The sequence below is a fragment of the Equus przewalskii genome, chromosome 15 (assembly GCF_037783145.1).
Source record: "Equus przewalskii isolate Varuska chromosome 15, EquPr2, whole genome shotgun sequence".
NCBI lineage: Eukaryota > Metazoa > Chordata > Mammalia > Perissodactyla > Equidae > Equus > Equus przewalskii.
This window is the reverse complement of record NC_091845.1, coordinates 34,810,579-34,834,752: the sequence shown is the minus strand read 5'-3', so window position 1 is coordinate 34,834,752 and position 24,174 is coordinate 34,810,579. Positions and strand designations below refer to the sequence as shown.

The window sequence follows — 24,174 nt, the reverse complement described above, 5'->3', positions numbered from 1 at the left end:
CTGGGAAAAGCTACCATTTGTTATCTCCTCTCTACAACGTGTTGCCCTCTCAACATGCTACAGAGTAAGTACGTGCTCAACGTGGAATAGTGTGTATGTATGTGTGTGTGTGTGTATGTGTGTAGGGGGCAAGTCTTTGCTTCCCTGGCCATGTCAGCACATTTCTCTGAGAACGTGGGCTAAGCCAGTGAAGAGCTGCACATCTCCCATGACTGCTTGTACTCGGCCTGTGCCGTACTTCTTATCTGTCCAGCATCCCTGTCCCTCCGCCTCTCAGTGAAATCCCTGTCTGTGCCAAATCCATTTGGTGAGGCTTAGGTGGGACTTTCCCCAGCTCTTGCTGCTGCAACCTCAAGTTCACAAAATGGCACATGGTCCAGACCTGGGTAAGTCGTGGGCCCCATTCTCTGGCCACCTGATTGGCTCAGGCCTGGACATGTATCCTACACTGAGCTAATCAGAGTGTTTCTGGGAACTTTCTGATAGAAGTATTGCTGAAATTGGTCCCATGTAGAGTTGCCAGATTTAGCAAAACAAACAAATAAACAAACAGGGCACCCAGTTAGCTTTGAATTTCAGATAAACAATGAGCGAATTTTTAACATATTATTTGTTGTTTATTTGAAATTCAAAGTTAATTGAGCATCTTGTTTTTTCTGTGACAACACCAACTCTGGCTGTTGGACAGACTCAACCAGGAACACGTGAGACGGTGATATAGGCAGCTGTGTGGTCAAGAGCCTGCTGGCAGAAGGAAACCTAGCAGTTCTAGGAGGTGGACACAGAGAGATGGAGCCCTGAGTGCCTGTGGGTCTTGGTCCCTGTCTGCACTCGCAGCCTTCCTGCTGTAGGAGTCAATGACTTTCCTTTCGGATGTATAGAGTTGTGGGGGTTTTTTGGTTTTGGTTTTGGTTTTCTTTAGAATTTCAATTTGGAGCCTTTATTAGGCTCAAAATATGATGGCATTGGTGCCCTACTAATAAAAACTAATCTTTACTGAATGTTTACTATGTGCCAGATTCTGTATTAAGGACTTTGTCTGAATTTCTCATTAAATTCTCACGGTAACTCTGCATAGTATAGATGAAGAAATTATTGACCCAATGATATTCCTTCTATGAAGTTGTTATAATCATATTACTACACATATGAACTATGTATGTGTATACAGAGATATTTTCTGTAGTAATGTTTGAAAAAATAAGACACTGAAAACCTAAACTTTCATCAGTAGTGGACTGGTGAAATAAATGTGGATATATTCCTAAAAAAAAAAATGACAGTACCATATTGGATATTTGTTTATTCACAGACTTGAATGAGAATGGAAGAAATTCAGATGATTAAGTTTAATACTCATATGTAATTAATTTGGCAAAATACAGAGATTGTTGAAACAAATACATTTTAATTGAATTCAAGTTTTATAAAACTATACAAATCTTCCAAGTGATCATACAGAAAAAGTTCTAATTGAGTTATCTCACAGGGTCACACATCTTTCCCAAGCTGTCCCAGAAATGAATGTTGCTGCCACTGAGTGGGCATGGGGTGGATCAGGGCATGGGTGGACCACCATCCACCAGACCAAGACTCCACATGTGTATCCCCAGCACCCAGCACCTTCCACGCTGGGCGGTAGCTTTGCATTTGGGTGCAAAGGACTGTCAGCTGACTGTGAGGGGATGGTTTGATGAAGATGAGTCCACAGCATCCACAGGGCTGTGTCTGTATTACATGCTCCCTGGATGCAGACTATAAATATACATCTCTTCTGAGCCAAAGCTTCCACAGAGCTTGGCACCATGTTTGGAATTAACTGAAACTGTGACTTCTGTCTGCTCTCGCATCCTGCAGCTGATGAAAGCATTATTCCTCCAAGAAGCAAATTTGAATCAAATCAGGGTTTTCATAAAGTTTATAAAGGATGAACTTGGACCTTTGGAAATGTCAAAAAGATGTGAAAGGGTGAGGCCTGCTGTTTACACACATGCCACTGCACCGAGCCCAGACACAAAGCAGGCGCTTCTGTCCAAGTAGCATTTAGGCTGGGGCTTTCCTCAGTCTCACGGAGGTTCGCAGGGCTGGCTCCCATAGACGCCTAACAAGGATGAGGAGCTAATACGATATACAGCAGAGAGTCCTCCTGGACCTGGCCTTGCCCCACCCTGGACGGCTTTGATGGAGATGCCCATTCCACTTGAGATTATCTCAATTGTAGAGAATTGCTAGTCAATTCTGGGCTCATCACCATCATCTCACATGACATAATTAGTGCTTTTGCCATTGAAATGAGGTTGTAGCTAATCTGACTACCTGGAGAAATAGCATTCATTGTTCACATCCAGGAGATCTATCTTGTCTCTAATTTGGCACTAGCATTAAACAGCTGCTACCTTCAGACACTTCAATCTGTTATAGATAATGTTAAGGAGAGACGGGGACTGGCTCAGACCCGGTTCTCTTGGTGTCTGTACTTTGTCCCCCTGATTGCAAACATCTGGGCCTGCCACTTCAATACCAACTTTCTTGGCCCATTTTCTGTTCATGTTTGAGAAACACCATGTCACTGTACTTTCCCCGCTGGAATCAAATGACAGTCAGATTCTCTGGAGCCCCGGCTTTGAGGTAGCAATGTCAGAAGACACGTGCCTTTCCTGTAAACTGTATTACCGGGCACTGCCCTAGGTCCCTGGTGTACGTACCCAAAAGATGAAATAAAATTCAGCTAGAGGATTTTTCAGGCTGAACTGGAGCCTGGGAGAATTATCCCAGGGTTGGGGCGGGGGGTTTTTGCCAGGAGGAATTACATCAGGATGAAGATCTATCTTTATATTAAATCATCTTTTGGCCTAGTATCCCAGTCAGGTCGGAAGACAGGCATGGACACCCTCTGGGTCTCTGACGAACGGGCTTCTGCAGTTAGGGTTTGGAGTTTAGTGGCTATGAGATTTGTGAAGGCTTATTTGGGAATTTCAATGAGGAGTTTGATATCAGAATGAGATGGACACAATCATTGGGGCACTGCTCATCTATTCAGCCTGACTTAACTGACGTGAGCAATATCTATTTTAGGAGAAGGCAAGTGGTACCATGTCTATTACTGATAGAGCTGAAAATTGGAGGGCCTCTACAGGGTACTCTTACCTTTAGCTCCTTAATTCTAGTTTGTCAATAAATGTGCACCTTAAGCCACCCGACAGCCACAGTGCAAAGTAACCTAGTAAAGTCAAGCACATGTGATGAACACCTGCACAGTAGCAGAATTCTGCACCCCCGGGGCATTGCGGATGCTGGATGAGAATGAGGCAGCAAGGAACAGCCGACTCGCATACTTCCCACAGCTCCTTTACTCACAGGCATACTCTTGTTTCATTGGACTTCATTTACAAATCACAAATTCAAAAGTAAAATTATTAAGAATTTCAAGACAGTGCCAGCAAAGCATTAAACCAAGCAGGGGCCCTGTGCAATTGCGTAGGTCATATGCTCATGAACCCAGCCCTGAATGGGGTCGTGGCTTTGCTCCTGACCCTCTAGGCCCCTCTGCAGGCTGTGCTTTATCAGAGTTGGAGAGAGCTGTGCCTGTGTGTTGGGAGGGGCTGTGTTGCATAGAGATTCGGATATAGGGCCAACACTTTGAAAGCTACCTTCCTCGTGCTTGCTCTGCCATCCTGGGTAAGTATTTCACCATTCTTAGTCTCCATTTGCCTATAGGTAAAATAGGAACCTAATAGGGCCTTTCTTTTAGGGTTTTTTGGAGGATCTAGTGAGGTAAGGCATGAAAAGCACAGTGCCCAGCACACAGTTGTCTTTCAGCCAGTGTGGCTTCCATTGGAGGACTCGGATGAGGCAATTTCTGACAGCCTTCCCATGGCTGAGGTGCTGCAGTGACCCTTTTCACACCTAATGGGTACACAATTCAGGTCTGCTGAATTCAAGTGACCTTGATGAGCATCATCGACAGGCGGCTGTTAGCCTTTCCCTTGAATAGCCCTCGCCAGGACCACTGGCTCTCAAGGGCCCTGTGGATGGGGGATTGTTGTGTCTCCCGATGTCCACTTTTCACATTAATCCCCTGCTCTTAATTGGGTGGACTCAAACATTCCTCATAATTACATAGGCAGGAAAAAAAAGATGATTGCTTTTATCACAGAGAGAGTTATCAGTATTGATTCAACTAAATCAAATGCCGGTGGAGGGAGAGGGTTATTTCACCAGGACCCTCCGCTGGCCTGGATGTTGTGGCTGTTTCACAGAGATAAGCAGCCTTGCTGTGCCTGCTGGCATTTGGGCACAGGGAGCCGTGGCGTTTGCGTGGGTTCATCTCCCCAGGCATTAAGCTGCACTAATTGCTTTGGAAGCGAGGCCTTTTCCCGGGCAGCAGCATATGCTGCATGAGTGCCTGAAGCAAAGATAAAAAGCTGCCCTCCTCCTCCTTTATTGAAGTTTAATAATGAAATGGAACTGTCGCCATTTCCAATAAATTGTTTATTTTAATTTAGAAGAATAATGAGAACTGGCCACCTTCTGGCACGCAGTTGTTGAGGAGTGTCTTCCTGGCTCTCGCAATCTTGAACCTTCTGTTCTCTGTAGCTGGCTCTGGAAGACGCTCAGGTCTTGGTGTCAGTGAAATCAGCCATGTGTCTCTCTCCATTTAATAAAGCCTGGCCCCTGAAGGGTGAAATAAGTCACTTTTCAAGGTGTATTAGATTGTAAAGTTCCAAACCAGGAAGTTGGCTTCAAGGTGTTTGAGGTATAAAGTTTTATAGGATTTCTTTTCAAATATTTCTTTTAGTGAATATGAAATTAAAATAGTTCTCATATTTTTCTGTCATCACAGTTCTTTCAGATGGCTTCTTTTTTCTGTAGTATCAGTGAGGGGTCAACCCAATACCCCTTGCACTAAGAGGAAAAGGCAGGCACAGGTGAAGGCAGTGTCTTACTCAGCTTATGGAGAGGGCTGGTGGCAGAGCAAGAATTGGAGTCAGGCCACCCAGCTCCTCCTGCTGCTCTAAGACAGCAATGCTGTCACTCTTTCACCCATCACACAGGAGCTTTCCCATCCCCATTTCATAGAGGGCAAAATTGCAGCCTGAGAGCCAAAGCTACTTGCCTCAGAGCCTTATCGCTGGTCAGTAGTACAATCAGAAGTAGGACTCAGTCTCCTGAATCCCAGTTCACTTTTTGTTTTTCCTCAGAGTCCGTGAGGTCTGTATTCCAATTGCTTACATACAATGATTATAATATGATTGCATTACATATAAAAATTTTTGATTCTTACAGTGGCCACATCTGGGAGGAGAGAAAAAGAAATCTATACTGATGAGGAGACTGCTGCAGGGCAGTCAGCCAGGTCCCTTTCTTCCCTTCCAGACACAACCCTTGGAGTGCACGTGTTTAGGATTCATCTTCAGCAAATTGCTCCATGCCATGGGCAGTGAGAGTGATGGCACCATCCATGCGCACCAGGAGTATGCTGTGTGTGAAGTGCCTTACTCTGTCAGGCATGGGCACTCACACAATGGGTGAAAACCACACAACGCTGTGACAGTGATTAAGAAGGGAGGAGGGGTGCAGATGAGAGGAAGAGGATCATTGTAATGCAGGGGGAGCTTTGGGGAGGTGTTGTCTCAGCAGGCAGGGTCATTGTGATGGTCCGTGGTCAACAAGGTCCTTTTGATTAAGTGGTCCAAATCCAGCTAAATCTGGTCAGGCAAAGAAGCAAATTTATTGGCTCACTTCCCTGGAAAAGCTAAGCCTGGCTGAATCGAGGGACTCAAGCCATGCTGCCATGATTCCATCTTGCCCCCTCCATTGTGGGCTCTTTTCTCCTTGGCTCTTACCTTTGTTCAGGTGAGCTCTTCCTGTGCAGTAGCTTCATGGCTGCTGGCAGCACCAGGTTCCTCCCTGACCTCTCAGTAATCTCACTGGGAAGAGAGAGTCTTCTTCCCCACGTTCCAGTAGAAGCCCAGGGATTGGGTCATATGCCCATTCCTGACCATGGCCAATGGGATGGAATTCATAGATTGGACAGGCCTGATAAATGGACCCACCTTTGATCTAGGGACGAGGGAGAGAGATGTTAGCCTAAGCCAAACCATATAAATTATGGGGCAGTGGGCAGGAAGGAAAATCAGAAGAAGGGGAATGGATGCTGAACAGGCAAAAATTACACGTATTCACTGGGTACAAGGCCTGTGCGTTCCCTCTGCTCACTGTTAGCCTGTTGTTTGATGAGGAGGAAGGGCCATTCTAGCCCTGTGTCTCCAGGGCAGAGCTGTCTAATAGAACCTTACGCGTAATGGAGCTGTTCTTTAATCTGCACTGTCCAATGCAGCAGCCACTAACCACCTGGGGCTGCTGAGCACTTGAAATGTGGCTAATGCAACTGAGGAACTGAGTTTTTAATTTTAGGTAATTTTTTTTTTTTGATTAGGAAGATTCCCCTGAACTACCTGTTGCCAATCTTCCTCTTTTTGCTTGAGGAAGCCTGGCCCTGAGCTAACATCTGTGCCAGTCTTCCTTTACTTTGTCTGTGGGATGCCTCCCACAGCATGGTTTGATGAGCAGCATGTAGGTCCACACCCAGGATCCAAACCCATGAACCCTGGGCCGCTGAAGTGGAGTGTGTGAACTTAACCACTACGCCACCGGGTCAGCCCCAAATTTTAGGTAATTTTAATGAAATTTAACATAAATAGCTACATGTAGCTCATGACTACCATAGGGAGAAAGCAGCTCTTAGTGGAAGCCACATCATGGGAGATGCTTCCCTGGAAGGCAAGACCCAGTTTAGTGTAGGAGGAGAGTTGGGCTGAGGGTTAAATGGAGCCTGGAAGACCGGGACAATGAAGCTGATTTGGTTCAGGTTGTGGAGTAGGAGAAAAAGGGCATTTGGACATGAGGGAGAGGAGAGAGAAAGAAACAAAGAGCGAGTCCTTCATCTGTGACATCATTTAGAAACCCTGACCTTGAGGAAATATTTTTTCCCTCTAAAACTGGACCTGATTTGTACCAGGAAGAAACAAAATCACAACTGACCTTGTAATAAAAATGAATTGAAAGGGAATTCCATGACATGTTGTTACATTTTACTCTAAGTGTCCAACAATAAAAGCAACCATTGCCTGAAGCGTCTTTCTGCACATGACATGCAGCTACACAGGAATTAAAAGAAAAATTAAATCAGGTTGTTGTGTTATTAAAAAAAACCCAATACTGTGTAAACTTGTGTGACTGAACACAATTAAATGCAGTTGACAGAAATGACATCAGATGAAGAGAATGAACTTGTCAAGGCAGGATCTGGCCACTGCGATGTGAACCAGGGGCCGGCAAGAGACCAGCCTCTCTGCAGGCTGCGTGATGGGCTTGTCACCATGCTTTGTGTCCCCTAGGGTATGTGGGAACCACTGTGCGGTGATGCTTGTTGAGCCTAAGTGCTCTCAGTGGTCACCCCTCACCCAAAAGTCAGGTTTCCAAGGGAGGTTGTCCTTGGTGAAGGCAGACTGATCTATTCTGATCCCCTCTTGCAGCCCACCTGATGACCCGCAGCCCCTGCTGCTTCCTGCGGGGGCTAGGCAGAGACAGAACAGCATCTTAGAACCATCGGCCATGTCCTAGGATTGGTCTCTGTGATCTGTTCTGATTCTGAAACCAGTTCCATGGTCCTAAGGTACACACGTCGTGAATGGGTGTCACCATCTGAATGCCGAGGTCATGCTTGGAGCAGTGTTGGGTCCCAGGGCATGGTAAGAGAAAGAAAGCCACTGCCTGTCCAGGAAATCACTGGCAAACATTTTCCAAGAACCCACCCTTCCTGCCCTTCTCCCTCCTGGTGACTCCTCCAGCCAGTTTCCCCAGCAGATGAGGGTGTGGGGGCCTTTGGGAAGAGAATAGTTCATTTCAATAGAAAAGAAATGGTTTTGGGGGCTGGCCCCATGGCCGAGTGGTAAGTTTGCATGCTGTGCTTTGGAGGCCTGGAGTTTGCAGGTTCAGATCATGGGTGCCAACCTACATACTGCTCATCACGCCATGCTGTGGTGGCATCCCACATAGAGGAACTAGAATGACCTACAATTAGGATATGCGACTATGTACTGGGACTTTGGGGAGAAAAAAAATCATTTCGGAATGGGTCAATTAGAAAATAATGCCTAACAGCTGTACGTCTGTGGACATGGGCTTTGGGTCAGTGGACATCACACACACTCATGTGTGCCTGTGCATACACCTGGACCCGCTCTTGCCTCTTTGTTGGGAAGCAGAAATGTTTGGGGTTTCACAGTTACTTCCTTTTGTTTCTTTTCCTCTCCAGCTAATGCTGGGCCTCTGTGGAACCACCATAGCCAGAAGGGCCTGGGCCCGCTTCTGAAGATGCTCGTTGCCATTTTGCCTGTTCCTTGAAGCCCTTCTGTATTTCTAGCCTGTGTCTCCCTTGCCAGAATCACAATTCTTACGTTGTGACCCAGTCTTTATCCTTACTCTTTGGAGATGGTTATTGAGCACCTTCTTGTATCAGATTGCTGGTAGTCGTGGGAGACAGAGTAGGCAACCAGATATACCTTGTCTTAGGATCTAAGCAGGCAAGTACACACCTGTGGTGTTAAGTGCAAGGTGGATCTGAGCATGGGGTGCAGCATAGGGTTGCAAGAAAGCATTCTAAACCTGTCTTAGAGGCAGATGGTCTGGGAAGGCTTCGCAGGGCAGAAGGGGGCTGATGTCCAAACTGAGACCTAAAGAGTAGGGGGAGAGAGCGTGGTGGGGGAGGGGTCAGGGAATGGATAGAGAGTGGGTTCCCAGTGCAGGTGAGTGTGAACCAAGTGCTGAAAGTGATCAGGAGTGAGAAAACGGGAGATGAAACAGGAAAGGAAAGCAGGAATTTTAGACGAGTTATGTACTTTTCACCAGAATTCAGCCAATTTTTTTCCAAAATGTAATCAAAGCTAAAAAATGCATATTGAAGGTAAATTTTGCATTGAATAAGTTATGTTGTGAATTTGGAAGAAAAAAACCAAATCATGACCATTTGGGCCTGAGAATCATTGGCCTTGCCTTAGGATATACGTGTTCATTCAGGGTTGGTGTTTCACAGAACAGGATCGACACTAATGGATTTTCTGCTTTGTTGTTTCAGCATTTCAGGGAGCATCTGGACAAACTTTTTGCCAAAGGAATCGGAATGCTGGATATAGCTCTGAATGAGGCCTTCAACATTCTCAGTGATGTAAGCTCCTCTTTGATTTGCCTTTCTTGTCTCCAGGAGAATAGAGGAGATTTTTTTTTTTTTAGTTGTGGACCAACATTCTTGTTAGCCCTGGCTATCATTGAGCAGTATCCACAGGCACGGGATGGGAGCTTTGGGCTGCCATTTGAGTTGTCTGGGGAACCAGGCATGGCTGCTGAGGCCAAACCAGCCCCCTGCTGGACAGAGTTGATGGTGCAGTCTGGTCGGGAGACTTGCCCGCCATGCTCACTGTTTCTGGGGCATCAGTGTCTCAACACTTGAATACCTTCTAATGCAGATTTCTTTTCACCTGAGAAACACTCAGTTGCTTCTAGAGTGTTCTCCTTTCTGATTGTATGTCACACTGAATCCCTGCCTGTGGCGATGTTCAGAGAGAGAAGGGCTTCTCTGTGCAGGATGTTTAGGAAGTGCTGAACCTATCTGCATACCTATCCTTCCCTCTCTTCCAGCCTCTTGGAGACTCACTTCACACAGTAGTGTGTTCAAGGCTCCAGTAAGTACTGCAGGAAGGAATACTGGTTCACCTGCTGTTTCTTACACATCTTTGAACGAAAAATCCTTTTTTCAAGTAGCACCTGTTAACATCCTGTGAAATACGTTGGGGAATCCTGGGCTGGTAATTCCGCCCCTTTTAAGCTAGAATAACATGCGACTTTTGTGTTACTCTGGGAGAGGTAGTAGGAAAAATAATGGCTATCTTTATTAATACAGGTTCTGTATCATTTATTTAACTAGCATGTGTTGCATGCCTGTTAGTCCCAGACGCTGGGAATACATTGGTGAGCAGAAGACACAAAGTGTTTGCCTTGATGGATCTTACGTTCTAGTGCAAAGGTTGGCAAACTATGACCCATGAGACAAATCTAGCCTGCATCTTGTTTTTGTAAATAATGTTTTATTGAAACGCAGCCATGCCCACCTGATTATGTACTGTCTATGGCTGTTTTTGCACTACAATGGCAGAATTGATTAGTTGCAATAGAGACCATATGGCCTATAAAAGCTAAAATATTTACTGTGTGGTCCTTTACAGAAGAAGTTTGCTGACCCCAGTTCTAGTGGGAAGAGACAGATGAAATGAGGAGTCCTAGGGAGAACAATAGCACCATTGTTCCAGCGTGATAAGGACTTGCTGGGTTATACAGTGAGGTCGGGGAAGGTCTCTCTGATTAGGCAATGTTGGAGTAGAGACCAGAACTATGTGAGGGAGCAGCTGTGTGGATATCTTGAGGAAGAGTCTTCCAACAAGAAGAACAGCAAGTGCAAAGGCCCTGAAGCAGGAATGTTTGGCATATTTACAATACAGCAAGGAGACTAGTGTGACAAGGGCAAAGTGGGGGAGAGAGAGAGTGCTAGGGAATGAGATCATGGAAGTAGCAGAAGCAAAATCACGCAGAACCTTGGAGACTCTAGTGAGGACTTCAGCTCTTGCTCTGTGTGGGATGGAAAGTCACTGGAGTCTGAGCAGAGAATGACACAATCCAACTTGGTAACAGCATTTCACTGGCTGCTATATTGAGAAATAAGGACAATAGCAGGGAGTCCATTAAATGGTCTGGGTGACACGTAATGGTGGCTTGGACCAGGGAGCTAGCACTTAAGATGTTAAGAAGCAGAAAAATAAAAACCACTCTAGGTATTTCAAACAGCAGGAGTTTAATACAGGGAATTGCTTGCACAGGGGATGGAAAAGCTGGAGACACTGGAGAATGAAACAGTCTACACATTACACCAGCAGGAGACAGCTCTTCTCTAGGACAGGAGGGACCACAGTGGGGAGAGGTGTCATTGGAACCTCCTCACTATGGCTGTCCAGATGGGAATAGGACCATGGAGGGGGCTGCCCAGTAGGAGCTGAGATCATGGCGGGAAGGGCCTGTCCTGTGGAAGCTCGTGCCTTGAAGGAGACATGGCCATTGCCAGAAAATGCCCATGTCCCCAAAGCAGAGAGAAAGGGAGAAATAACTTAGAAATACCTTGGCTTCTCCCTTGCATCCTCCAGTATTCTCCTTCAGAGGAGCCTTGTCAAAACCCTTGGGAGCCTGGGAAATGTGATTGGCAGGAAAAATGCATGGGATGGAGCCAAGAGCAAACAGGCCCTAAATGAGCAGCTATGTTGAGGTGTTGCAGGAGCTGGGAGACCAGCTAGAGGCTCAGAGGCCACACTGCACTCAGTGTCCAGGCAGCTCTGTGGGGCCAGCTGTTGTCTGTTTGCAGGTGAGCATTCACCCAACATTGCAACCTCGTATGTGTGGTCAGTTATGCTTGACTCTCAAGCCAAGGGTAGGCCCTGATTCTAGACTCTCTTTTACCAATAATACCACTTGGCACCCAGAGAGACATTTAGGTCTCAGCCCTGAGCCAGTGTCATGACTGTACAGGAAAGAAAAATAAGGAGGGAAGGCACCACGTCAGCTTCCTCAATATAAACCCCAGGCCTTCCCTTCCCCCTCTCACCAAGGGGTTGTTGCCTACAGATAATTAACATTTATGTAAGACTCAGTGTTTGGGACAGCACATCCCTGTTAACAGCTTATTAATAATTTATAAACATAGCTGGCCAGAGCAAAGGACCAAGCTGTACCTTTAAATTCTGACCTGAACCCTGGATAGACCCCTTCTCAGGGCTTGGAGATGCCAAGCTCTGAATCTCAGCAGGCTCTTTCTAGGGGGTAATTGTGAAAGGACTTGTCACAATTGGAAAATTGGCTCTCTTTTTATCTCAAAAACCTGGTGTCTAGAGCTGGGGAAGTCCTTTGTTCGGAAATGTGACCGGCAGTAAATTTCTGTTTTCCTGCTTTTCAGCAGAGGTGGTGATGGAGTGAGTTAAGGATACTTGTCTTGTGGTTAAGTTTGTGGCCTCTGGAGTCAGGCAGTCTGGGCTGAGGAGCCTGACTTGGTCAGAGCTAGCTGTGTGGCCTTGGGAAAACTATGTTCAGTTTCACCTTTGTTTTCCTCATCTGTAAAATAGGGATAGGAATAGACCCAGCATTGGCCCCATCATTTGTGAGGCCCAGTGAAAAAGAAAATGCAGGCCCCTTGTTCAAAAGTTATTAAGAATTTTAGGAGAGTAACAGCAGAGCATTAAAGCAAGCATGGGGCCCTGGACAGCTGTGCACATCACATGCCCACGAAGCTGGCATTGGTGGTCGCTTTCTCATGGGGTTGAGAATTCGGCATGATGAAGCTGTGCTTCCTTTCAGCAGTGCTTGGCTGGTGGGGATGTGCTATCTCTGTGACCATGGAGACACTCGCCAGGCTGCCTGTGGTCTCTAGAAGCAGCTCCCACCCTTGATGCTTTGGTCCTACTCCCTGCCCAAGTCCTCAGGACCATCTGCTTCCTGCATCTTCCTTCCCCATTTTTCTTTTCCTTGCCCTGCCACCTTTTCTCTCTCCATCACTTCTACTTATCACTTTTGTTCTCAGATACTCCTCAGCCAGCATTTCCCATTGCATACCCAGTTGAACACTGGTCTGCCCAGATACTCCAGTGTAGGTGTTGTGGTCAAGGTGAGATACCATCCTCCTCTTGGAGACTCACAATGTACTTGTGATATTAAAGGCCGTGAGAAGCCCTGCCGTGAACAGACCTTTTAAAATATGTTTGCACCAGAACTCAAGCTTATCGACCCAGGAACTCTTTATGTCACATCATGACCTCAGGATTGGAATCTTGTAGAAGGCACACTTGCTGAGCACACCTGCAGGCAGAATATCTTTGTCTACTCCAAAAGGGTGTATTTACACTCCCAATACCTCTACAATCCAGAGAAATCACCTACACATGGTGAATTTTTCCCCCTGAATCCTGGTAAGAGAAGTATTTTTGAACCAGGGAAACCTTCTCCACACCTACCTGCTCTGCCATCACCTATAAAAACCCTCTGGGGTCCGGCCAGTCAGAAAGTCTGTTTGGCTGAATGTAAATCTGGGAAAGCAAAAGTCTGAAGGAAGAAAGCATGTTACAAAATATCCCTGTTTGAGACTGGTTGACAGTTGGCACCATATTCTTTTGAGTGCACAGTTATGCCATAGAGAGAAACATTTCCATCCCATCGCTTACCATTGGGCTTTTAAATAGCCAAACACTTTGAAAAACACAGAGATGGTTAATCTCCCATGAAAATGAAGCTTTAGCTATTTTCCACTTCATCAATATGACCTTTAAGTGATGTAATCCTCTTCCTGTGTATTCTGCCTGCCTTTGCAAGCCAATATAATATAAAAAGCCATTTCTCAAACAAACACACATTCTCCCTCTCTTTCACACACACACACACACACACACACACACACATACACAGTCACAGAATTGAAATTGTGATTATGGCTGGAGCTTAGAATGGTTCAGAGGTTAGTATAACTAAAAGGAGTTAATTCTGTTTTGCAATTACCTGCATTTCAGCTTCAGTATTTGCTCCAATGACTTAAAGGCTTGTAGTTGTTGTACAAATGGCTTTGAAAGGAGCATTCAAATAAACTTCTAAGACCCTTCTAGCTATTGATCTCTGCTGCTTTCATTAGATTCTGTAAGAACACAGAGCCAGTTTGCTACAGTAGTTAGCATCTACGTTGTCATGTGACAACTGCAATTATCTTTTTTGGCGATGAATATGATCTTTTCAGTGATTACCTTTTAAAAATTTTTCTTAGCCAATTAAATAAAATTCGGTGACATTTCAAAGACTGTTAATCACAACCAAATGCTCTAAATGTCAGGATGCATTGAAATTTTCGCTGCTAACTGATGAATCACTGAGCTAATTGTAGTTCATCATCGGGCCCTTGTCATTGTTATTATTATGGAAAATACTTTCATCACTCTCGCTATTCAATAAAAAAAAGTTCTAGACAAATATGAAGAGAAGAGATATTACTCATCAAAGCATTTGAATTTAATTGCATTCTTCAAAATTCTCTAGCTGCAGATAGCTGCAGAGAATACCAGGGACTCAGTGAGAGAGGAAAGCGATGTTTTTGAATAAACAGCTCCAGGCAGCCCCTTCTTCCAGTCTGCATTACTCAGATAGCTTCATTTCCCTCTCTTTCTTGCCTTTTGTTTGGGAAAGTTTGTCCAGAATGTTTTCAAATGAGTTGCATGAACAGCAGCACCAAAGTGTCCTGATTTTTTCCCCTTCTGCAGCCTCTGTGACTGAAGCATAGATCACCTTTATTCTGTGGCTTGCTGTAGGTTTATTTAATGATGTGAAGGCTGTGTTGCATGTAGGCTCCCTGCAACACCTCCAGAACAACCTGGTGATAAGACAAGGCTATAAGGCTGTTTTTTCTTACTGCAGTAACAAACAAAATGCCCTATGATGGCAGAATCTTAGTAGTGCCTCAGAGTGGAAAGGACAAAGTCATTTGTTGAGACTATGAAGTCTAGTTGAAGGTGGGACTTTCAGCGTGAAGGAGAGGGAAAAGGCTTGGTTAAGACCTGGTAAGAATCCTAACGTTATAGTTTAGTTTTGGTGGACACAGCAAAGGGAAGTTTTTGAGGTCAGGAGTTCAGACTCTTAGGGTATAAATTGTCCTTAATACTTTCTATTGAAGAGTTGATGGGTCTTTCAGGAAGTTCCTCGAATAAGCAATAATGTTGTTTGAGATTTTTACCTTCCTGAGCAAGAGTCTCCTGGGATAGTAAGTTATATCGATAAAGACAATAGAATAGCAGTTATGTGGAAAGCTTTGTGGTGTGATGGCTTTAGTTCTCAGGTATTTCTACCTACTAATATTGTATCATAGACCATGTCTATTCATTAATTCAAGGGCACCTGTCCAGTCTGAGTTGCAGGAGTGGCTGCCAGAGCCAGGACTAAAGTGAGGCAAATGCCTAGGGCACAAAATTTAAGGAGCCCTCACTCTCAGGATGGTGGCCTTGGTGACTGCCATTTAGCCCTGGAACCCTGGAAAGGCTGGAGAGATGGGAAATGAATATTTGTGGAGCTCTACCATATGTTCAAGGACTTCCGGCCATATAGTATGCTGAATTTGGGAGTAGATTCTGGAGCTAGATTGCCTGGGTTCAAATCTGGGCTATGACATATAATAGCTGTGTGACCTTGGGCAATTAACTAATTGCTCTCTGCCTCAGTTTCCCCACTTGTAAAATGGGGATAGTTATCATACCTACCTCAGAGGCTGGTAAAGATTAAATCAATTCATACTTGTAGCCTAATATATAATGAATATTTAACCTGTTGTAACAAACATATAAGCATATTATTCTCCCCTATAAATGAAGAAAAGGACACTCTGAAAAGAGTACTTATCCCAGGCATACAGTTTATGGTGTTGGGATGGGCTTGAGTTGCTTTCCACTATACTGTGGTACCCCATGCATGCTTTGAGTTGGCTTTGCTCTGTCCCAATATGGCCACAAGGTGATTCATTCCATCCCTCCATCCATCCAGTTAGTTATAGTCTTCTCTCTCAAGTTACTGCAACTTCAAACTCTACGTAAGAATTTTAAGTGCATGGAGACTGGTCATTAAACTTCAACTTGAATGCTTTATTAGCTCTCTGGTTCACCAGGAGCCAGCAGCAAATCCAAGAGTAGCCTCCATCCTTCCTCAGTGTCAGAGTCAAGAGATCAAACACGCCCAGCACATTCCCTCTCAGTGCATTTGCATGTACTATTTGCTCTCTCTAGAGTGCTCTTGCCCCAGATACTCACCCCCTTCAGTTATTACTCAAGCATCACCTTTTCAGTGAGGTCTGCCCTGACTATTTTTTTCTAAAGTTTCCCCCTCCCTATTTCCTATCCCCCTTCTCTGCTTTCTTTTTTTCTTCCTTAGCATTATCATTATCAAACATACAACATAATTTACATTGTTTTTGTATGTCTCCTTAAATGGAATATAAACTATGCGAGGGAAGGGATTTTTGTGTGTTTCATCCCTAGCTCTGTATGAGCACTTAGTAAATAAGTTTAGAATAAAGGAATAAACTTAGCAGATTATAGTGGTAGGCATTTTCATTACTGAAGGTTAAAGACTTTTCGTGTGTTTCCCATGCCTCAGCATTGTCATGTAATTGTAGGGTTTTTAAAGGACCTGGAATTGATATGAATTGCAGCATTAATAGCATTCATTAAGGGAATTCTTCACCCCTGATTCAAGGGAAGGACATGAAGCTGTAGCAACCACAGTCTGGTCACCCTAGCTCCCACTCACCAGGCTGGGAACTTCTAAAGTGCTATGTAAAACTAAAAGTTGAAGAAGTTTAGGGTTTTGCACACCAGTGGGCACAATCTTGGAATTTCATCATGCTATACATACTAACATAAATAAACTAAGGCATAATGTTACATGCTAATAAATATATATTTAAAACAAACCCTAAAAAGAGGGTGCTCAGGCTTCTAGTCTGAATTGGCACATTTCTCACTTTATTCTCTAAGTGTCCAAAACCTCCTTGATTTTATTATATAGTACAGTCTGTACCCGTTAGACTCATTCAAACCAGACTCATCTGGATTTTCAAAGAGATGTTGCCCATCACATATTCTACTTCTTATATAATGTGTTCCTAAACAGTTGTGCCAACTCCTTGGGCATGTATACTGAAACACTCTCCATACTTGGTGGTAAGAGAGGTTATATGTCCTAGAATCTCGCTTCCCACCCCGTGTGTGTTTTTTCAGAAATCCCTTCTGTGGTCCGCATTTAGTTCCAATTTGTTGGAGCGAATACGGAGATCCATCCGTGGGGCAAGGCTTATCGTGGAGGTTCTGTTTTGGTGATGCAGAATGAGCTCTCGTTTTGACAGCCTTCCTAAGCCCAAGGCCTCATGCCTCTGAAGTCTCACAGATATACAGAGCTCTCTCATGTGTTTTTCACTTTGAACTTATTTCTTCCCACAGTTCAACCACACAGGACAAGGAAGCATCTGCATCCAGGCCATCATGCTCATTACCGATGGGGCAGTGGACACCTATGATACTATCTTTGCGAAATACAATTGGCCAGATCGAAAGGTAAGTTGATGTTGATGCTGTCCATGCAGTGCAATCCGTGAAGACTCTTTGTTGTATTGTAACCACCAGATTGTTCATGGAGAAGGGCCCATGTAGACTTAATCTCATAATAACCTGTGGTTTCTCGGCCTTGTGTTTTTTGGTTGACCAAAACTGAATACTATGGCTTTCCTTGTTCTCAAATGAAACTTTTTTGAAGGACAGAAGAGACCCATAAAGTCATGTTCAAAGTGTTCAGTGAAAAGACTCGTTGTGAACTGTGCTTCATCCATTTTGGGCAGCACTTCTCTTTATTTTTGTTTTCCATGGAGCCAGAGCTGCTTGGTGCATCCAGCATCTGTAGAATGGTGAAGTCAGCCACAGTAGCCCTTTATGTTTCCATCTTTCTATAGTTCCTTCCTGGACCCTCATTACCATCCAGAAGCTTCTCTCCATCCTTCAGGACTATCCCCACCATTGTCAAAGCCTGTCTGTTCTCTATTCTAATTTTTTTCTTTGCTTTCCACTTTGAAATTTATATACCTGATGAACTCATCTGTTAAGATATCAGTGACGGATATTAATTTTTTGTGTGCCTTTTGCATGCTTTAATCCAGAACTTCCACAAGCTGTTAGCCAGTTTGAATTCCCTCGGGAGATCTCTTAAATTCTGGATACTTGGACCCTCCTCCACACCTCCAGAATCAAAATCTCTCTGAAAATGTGGCCCAGTAATCCATATTTTTCATAAGTTCCTCACGTGGGCACCAATCAGCAGATTGGCAGTTGGTGATCACTTTCTCACCTAAATCTGGAATTTTAGCAGGAAAAAGAGGCCAGTCAGAGAGGGTGCTATCCTGAGGGTATCCTAAAGACGCTTTCCTATCCCATGTGCTGATGGCATGACTGTGACTGTCTCTATAGGTGCATGAGACCGTCTAGACCAAGTCTGTCCTGGTTTTTCTACTTTGTATATTTAATTTCTGGGACTTGACAAAGAGAAACAGAAGATAAATGACAACTGTGCACTCAGCTGCATTCAGAGAGCATGCACCCTTGAGGGAGCATGGCATGTCCTTCTGGTATTTCCTTTAGTCATTCTTGGTCCCCGTGTGTCTCTGACAACACAAGCATCTCACCTCCCTAAGCATGAGTCTGGTCCATAAAGATACATTTTGTACAACATGGTTCCCAAATGGATGCCATCTCCTTCCCTTGGTGCTCAATCTTAGAAACAGCCATTGCTTCTGAAGCTAGAGGGAAAACCAGCTGTGGGGGGCTTGCTCAGAGATTGTGGGGCTGTGACATGGCGCCTGCCTAAGGGAGATCAGGAATAAATCTGAATTCAACTCCCAGAATAAACACTGACTTTAGAACCCAGCTCTTGAATAAGATGGAAGTTTACTGTTAGACAAGGTGATTTTAGTTGCAGTATTTCAGGTGATGATGTCCAGGGACAGATAGAGGCCAGAGTTAATTCCTGATAAATATCCATGCTGTGAAAGGAGGAGCACGCTAGCTACCCTGGCACCCCTGCCGCACACAGCACAGTGCTGGGCACATGACCACTACCTAATGCGCAACCCTGAGGAGGTGCTAAGTGACAGAGGGGCCTGGGAGGGAGGCCACAGCACTATTAAACATGGGGAGGGTGATGGACATTTTGTGGTCAAATAGAATGTTCACAGATGCCATGACATCTCACAGCATGTTGAAGAATATTTTGCGTTATTTAGGACCATCTTAAATAAAAGAAGAAAGTGAAGGGGCTTTTAATAAGCAGCTTCATTAACACAAAATGTGTTATCCTATGAATCTCACGTGCTGAATCACATGCATCCCTCCCACTTGGTGATACTTGGATAGCGGTTGCCCAGGAATATTTAAACATCCTCTCCTTACTTGCAGGGAGAAGAATAGGATGAGGGCTACAAAGTCAAAATTCTCCAGACAAACACAAATTTCAACGTATCTTTCCAAAGGAACAATATTGACCTTTAAGCCAGGTGCTTTCTTAGATTAATTTCAACCAGGGTCTTGGAAATTTCAATGTTTCATGAAGCAGTTTCATCTACTTATAAAGTAGTGTCAAGCAGAAGCAGATTTTCTTTCTGTAGCAAAAAGGTCTTTTTCTATGATTAGAAATTAATAGCAGGATCCCTTTTCTCCTGTTCCCTTTTGGAGAGTTCCATGACATTCATATGCAAATACATACACATTCTTTTCTTGATGACTTCTCTGTGAAGGTGCAGGTAATAACTTGGCATAAAACCCCACTGTGATTTAGCACCTTGTTAAGGTGAGATGATGTGCCATTTCTAAGCAGTCATCTTTCTTCATTATTTTGGACATTGGATGTTTAGTAGAAGATTGTGTCATGCTGTAGTTGGCAATCTTTAAGACTGTAGAAATAGGAAATGGGTTCGGGAGAGAGAACAATGATCTTAAGACTAGAATCTGATCCCTATAAGACAGTAGTTTTCAAACTTGAAGGAGCTTCAGAATCATCTGGAGGGCTTGTTCCAACACAGATTGCTCACCCCGCTCCAGAGTTTCTGATTATCTGGGCTCAGTGGGGCCTGAGAATGTGCATTTCTCACAAGTTCCCAGGTGATGCAGATGCTACTGGTGGGAGAACTGCACTTGGGAACTGTTGCCGTGGAAACAGCCCAAGGAATGGGGTTTGGTTCCTCTGTGGGTTCTGCCGCTTTTACTTCCCTCTGTTCGTCTGTGGGAGGGCCCATTCCTCAATCAAATCCACTGCCCAGGTATGTGTTTTTTGGCCCATACTTTGTTTTAAAAATCATCAATTAGGGGCTGGCCCCGTGGCCAAGCGGTTAAGCTCACGCACTCCGCTTCGGAGGCCCAGGGTTTCGCTGGTTCAGATCCTGGGCGTGGACATGGCACCACTCATCAGGCCACAGTGAGGTGGTGTCCCACATGCCACAACTAGAAGGACCCACAACTAAAATATACAACTACATACTGGGGGGATTTGGGTGGGGGGGAAGCATAAAGAAAAAAAAAGATTGGCAACAGTTGTTAGCTCAGGTGCCAATCTTTAAAAAAGTCAATAAATAAAAAAAATTTTAAAAATCATCAATTATGATCATCATTTAAAAATCTGGAGATAGTGTATAAAATTTTAAAGTTTTAGTTTTTCTCATAGAAGTGTACACTTGGCACTTTAGAGCCAAAATTCTCATATGGCAAAAAATGGCTGGAGCTGAGAAATGGCTGCCCCCTTAGATGGCACATGCATGCTCCTTTTGGCCATGACCCTCATTACTCTCTGTCATTTCCTTTCAGCCCACTTCACTTGTATGCTTTACAGACCCATAGATGTAGACATCCAGGCTAGATTAGCAGGTACTTGCTGTTTCCCAGGCATGGCCTCTGGGGGTCTGTTCGGCTCTCTTAGGTCTGCCCTAAGCTTTCCCTCTTCTTCTCCAGCCAGAGGCCATCTTGTCTTTGCCTGAGCCTAAACTTCAGACTCCCTCAGAATTGTCCTAAGGGAATTCTAGCTTCATGTCCAGAACTGCAGTTACTTCTGGACCTATCTTTCATCTTCATTGGTTTGGTGAGTCCTTGAGGATAGGTTCTCTGCCTCTGAAGAGCCCCACCACCACAGACCGTGTCCCAGTCCTGCTGAGAAGCGTGGCGTGGAGAACCTGGGGTGGCCTCATGACTCCTGCCCCCTGGCGTTTACGCCTTGTGTAATCTCCTCACCTTGAGTGTGGGTGGACCTGTGACTTGATTCTAACCAACAGAATATGGTAAAAAGGCGGGGGGTTCTGCGGATGTAATCAGGGTCTCAAGTCAATTGATTTTGAGCTAATTTGAAGGGATATTGTCCTGAATGGGCCTTATTTTGTTGAAAACCCTTAAAAGAGGAACTAGACACTCCCTGATGGCAGAGAGACTCTCCTTGCTGGTTTGATGAGGGAAGCAGCTGTTTGGAGGAGCCCACACATCAAGGAACTGGGGGCAGCCTCTTGGACCTTAGGGTGGCCTCCAGCCAACAGCCAGCAAAAAGCTGGGCCCTGGGTCTTATGGCCACAAGGAAATGAATCCTGCCAGCAACCTCACTGAGCTTGGAGGCAGGTTGTTCCCCAGTCAAGCCTCCAGATGAAAACACATCCCAGTCAAAGCCTTGATTGCAACTTTGTGAAACTGTGAACAGAAGACCCAGCTGAGCTGTGCCCAGACTCCTGGCCCACAGAAGCTGTGAGATAACAAATGTGTGCTGTTTTAAGCTACTATAATTGCAATAACTTGTTATATGGCAATAGAAAACTATTAGAAGAAGCAAGAAGAAGGGACAAAGGAAAGAAAATCACTTATTTTAGCAATGCTAAATCTCCAAACTTACTGGCTTAAAAGAACAGTTTATTATTCCTTGCAGTTCTATGGGTTAACTGGGTGGTGGTTCAGCTCCAGATGGTGTCAGGTGGGGTCACTGATGAAGCTGCATTCGTCTAGAAGCTTGGCTGAGCTGCCTTGGTTCTCCTCCCCATGGCCTTTCTCTCCACGTGGTATCTAAACCTCCAGGGCAACGCTGTGCGTCCTCTCCCCTCAGTACAGTAGCCTGGACTCCCTTACAGTATGCAACTGGGTTCCAAGAAGGGAAGGCAGAAGGAAATGGGAAGCAGGCCAGGGGAGCACTTGTGGATGTCATCTTAGAAAGCTACCTACCACTGAACCAGGGCCTTGTTCAAGGCAACTGCTTAATAAAACATTTAAGAATGAGTTGGAAGAAGGAATGCATTATTGGCGATTTAACTATAGTCTAGGAAGGCAGTATGGTGATTGCCTATGCAATGTGTCCCTTGCCAGCATTTTATTTCTGAGAGTAGAAATGAGGAGCTATTTATTCATTTATTGGATGCCATTTACTTTTGCCTAATATCCATTGGTTAGTGGCTTAATGGCAGTGCTACACACTTAGAATAAAATATGAACTCCTCAACATGAAAGGGACTCATTCTAGGATCCCCTCAAGAAATAAAGCTGCCTCCATTTAAATTAGAAAAATGGTCATACCTGCTGTCTATGTAGCTACTCTTCCAAGTGAACTAAAAAAATAAAAGGTCATGGAATTATTAATCATTACCTCCCTTGGTGCACAAGACAGAGTGGATAGATGAGAAAATGGTAAATGATTTAAAGAAGTTGGCAAATTATGACTCATGGGCCAGATCTGACCCACTGCCTGCTTTGTGCAGCCCATGAGCTACAAATGATTTTTACACTTTTTAAATGGAAAAAAAAAAAAAACCTCAAGGAGAATATTTCATGACACATGAAAATTACATGAAATTCAAATTTCACTGTCCATAAATAAAGTATTATTATAACATAGCCATACCCATTTGTTTACCTATAGTCTGTTGTTGAATAGTCATGACAGAGACCATCAGGCCTGCAGAGCCTGAAATATTTACTGTCTGGCCCTTTAAGGACATGTGTGCCAACCTCTAATCTAAAGGAATCTTTGAAGAAATTTAGATCAACCAATGTGTTGCTGAGCGTCACTGAGATGCCCACAGAATTTTACGCATTGGCTGAATTCAACAGACGGTGGTAGTGGCAATTTCTCCCTACTTTTCTGTTGCTTTTTTCTACTTGAATGAACTAGAGTAGCCACACGATAAATGGTGGAGGGGATGGGAGACTTGACGGCAAATAATTCTCTTTATGCTGTAGGTATTTATCCTCCAAATGTGGAGCAGTTCTTTTCTGTCTTGAGTGGTTTCTGTCCTTCCCCTTCTCCTGGCTTCTCCTTCAGTGCTGTCATCAGGGCTGGGATACAGTACCCTGTGATCTGGTTGTTCAGAAGGAGAGCGAGCTGCAGGTCCCCAGCCCGGGGCTGGACCCAGTCCCTGGAATTAGGATCTTCATACATGTTAAACTTAACTGCCCCTTGACCCTCATTTTGGTGGTGACATGACACATGGCAGAATGTCACAGCTTTCAGGTCACTGGAGTAACAGAGGGAACACCCTGGAGAGAATCAGATTCCTTCCTTACCAAGACCCAGGAAACCAGAGTCCAATAATAAATAATCCCTGAATCCAAATAAACTGGAATCCCCGTAGTCCCTGGCATGCATGAGTTCATAACTCTCATTTTGCTTTGCGTTATGTTTTTGGGAGTGAGATCTGGCCTATAGAGTCACATAAAAGGCCATGTCTTAACTCACATCTGCTGTAGGTAAAGCCATGAAACCCTGCCCAGGTGTGCAGTGTGGGTAATGACCCCTCTGCACCTGTTAGAGGTCACTGCACACTCTCTCCGTCACATGGGTCTGTGATGAGAAATGCGGGTGGCACTAGAATGCTCAGTTTACTCCCCTGAACTCGAGTCTCCCTCAACAAGAGAACATTTTGAACTGGTTTCCTGTACCTAAACACACAAAACAAACTAATGAGAGCTAATTCTCATTGAATGCTGAGTGTCAGGCACTGTTCTAAATGCTTCCTGTGTATTTAATTCTCACAGAAACCCCATGAGACAGATACTGTTATTAGCCTCTTTTCACAAATGGGGAAACTGAGGCAGCAAGAGGCTACATGACTGCTTCAGGGTTCCACAGGTAACCTTTGGTGGAGCCGAAACAACAACCCAGCAGTCGAATGGTGAGGCTGTACCCTTAACCAGGTTGCAGACATCTTGAGGGCAAAAGCAAAACAAAATGACCTCACGTCTGAGAAAGAGCTGTCTGCAGTGCCCACATTGTCACCCAGACAATTAGTTCATTTTCTTGGCCTTCCCACCCCCAAGCGCGGGAGGGTCTGCAGAATGTCAGAGATTTGGGGATCTCAGAACCCCTCAGGGCTGCAGGCAGAGAGCAAGAGAAGGGCACGTTGCATGCCTCAGGACGAGGCTGCGTGGGGGGTACTAAATGATTTTCCTCTTATGAAAGGACAGGGGACTGCAAAGGTGCATGCCATTTCAGTTATGTGTG

The 24,174-nt window shown here is 44.7% G+C and overlaps 1 protein-coding gene across 4 annotated transcripts in view; it reads left to right on the top strand.

Annotated features, from left to right (window-relative positions):
- CACNA2D3 (calcium voltage-gated channel auxiliary subunit alpha2delta 3) overlaps positions 1-24,174 on the top strand; it is an 832,052-nt gene that overhangs the window by 436,187 nt on the left and 371,691 nt on the right. For all 4 annotated transcript variants that reach the window (XR_011526928.1, XM_070574989.1, XM_070574988.1 and 1 more), the window contains 2 exons: positions 9,140-9,229; positions 17,115-17,228. Coding sequence is in view for 3 of the 4 variants with exons in the window: in XM_070574989.1 (XP_070431090.1) it covers positions 9,140-9,229; positions 17,115-17,228 (204 nt within the window). In the remaining variant the exon portion in view is untranslated. The remainder of the gene's footprint in view (positions 1-9,139; positions 9,230-17,114; positions 17,229-24,174) is intronic.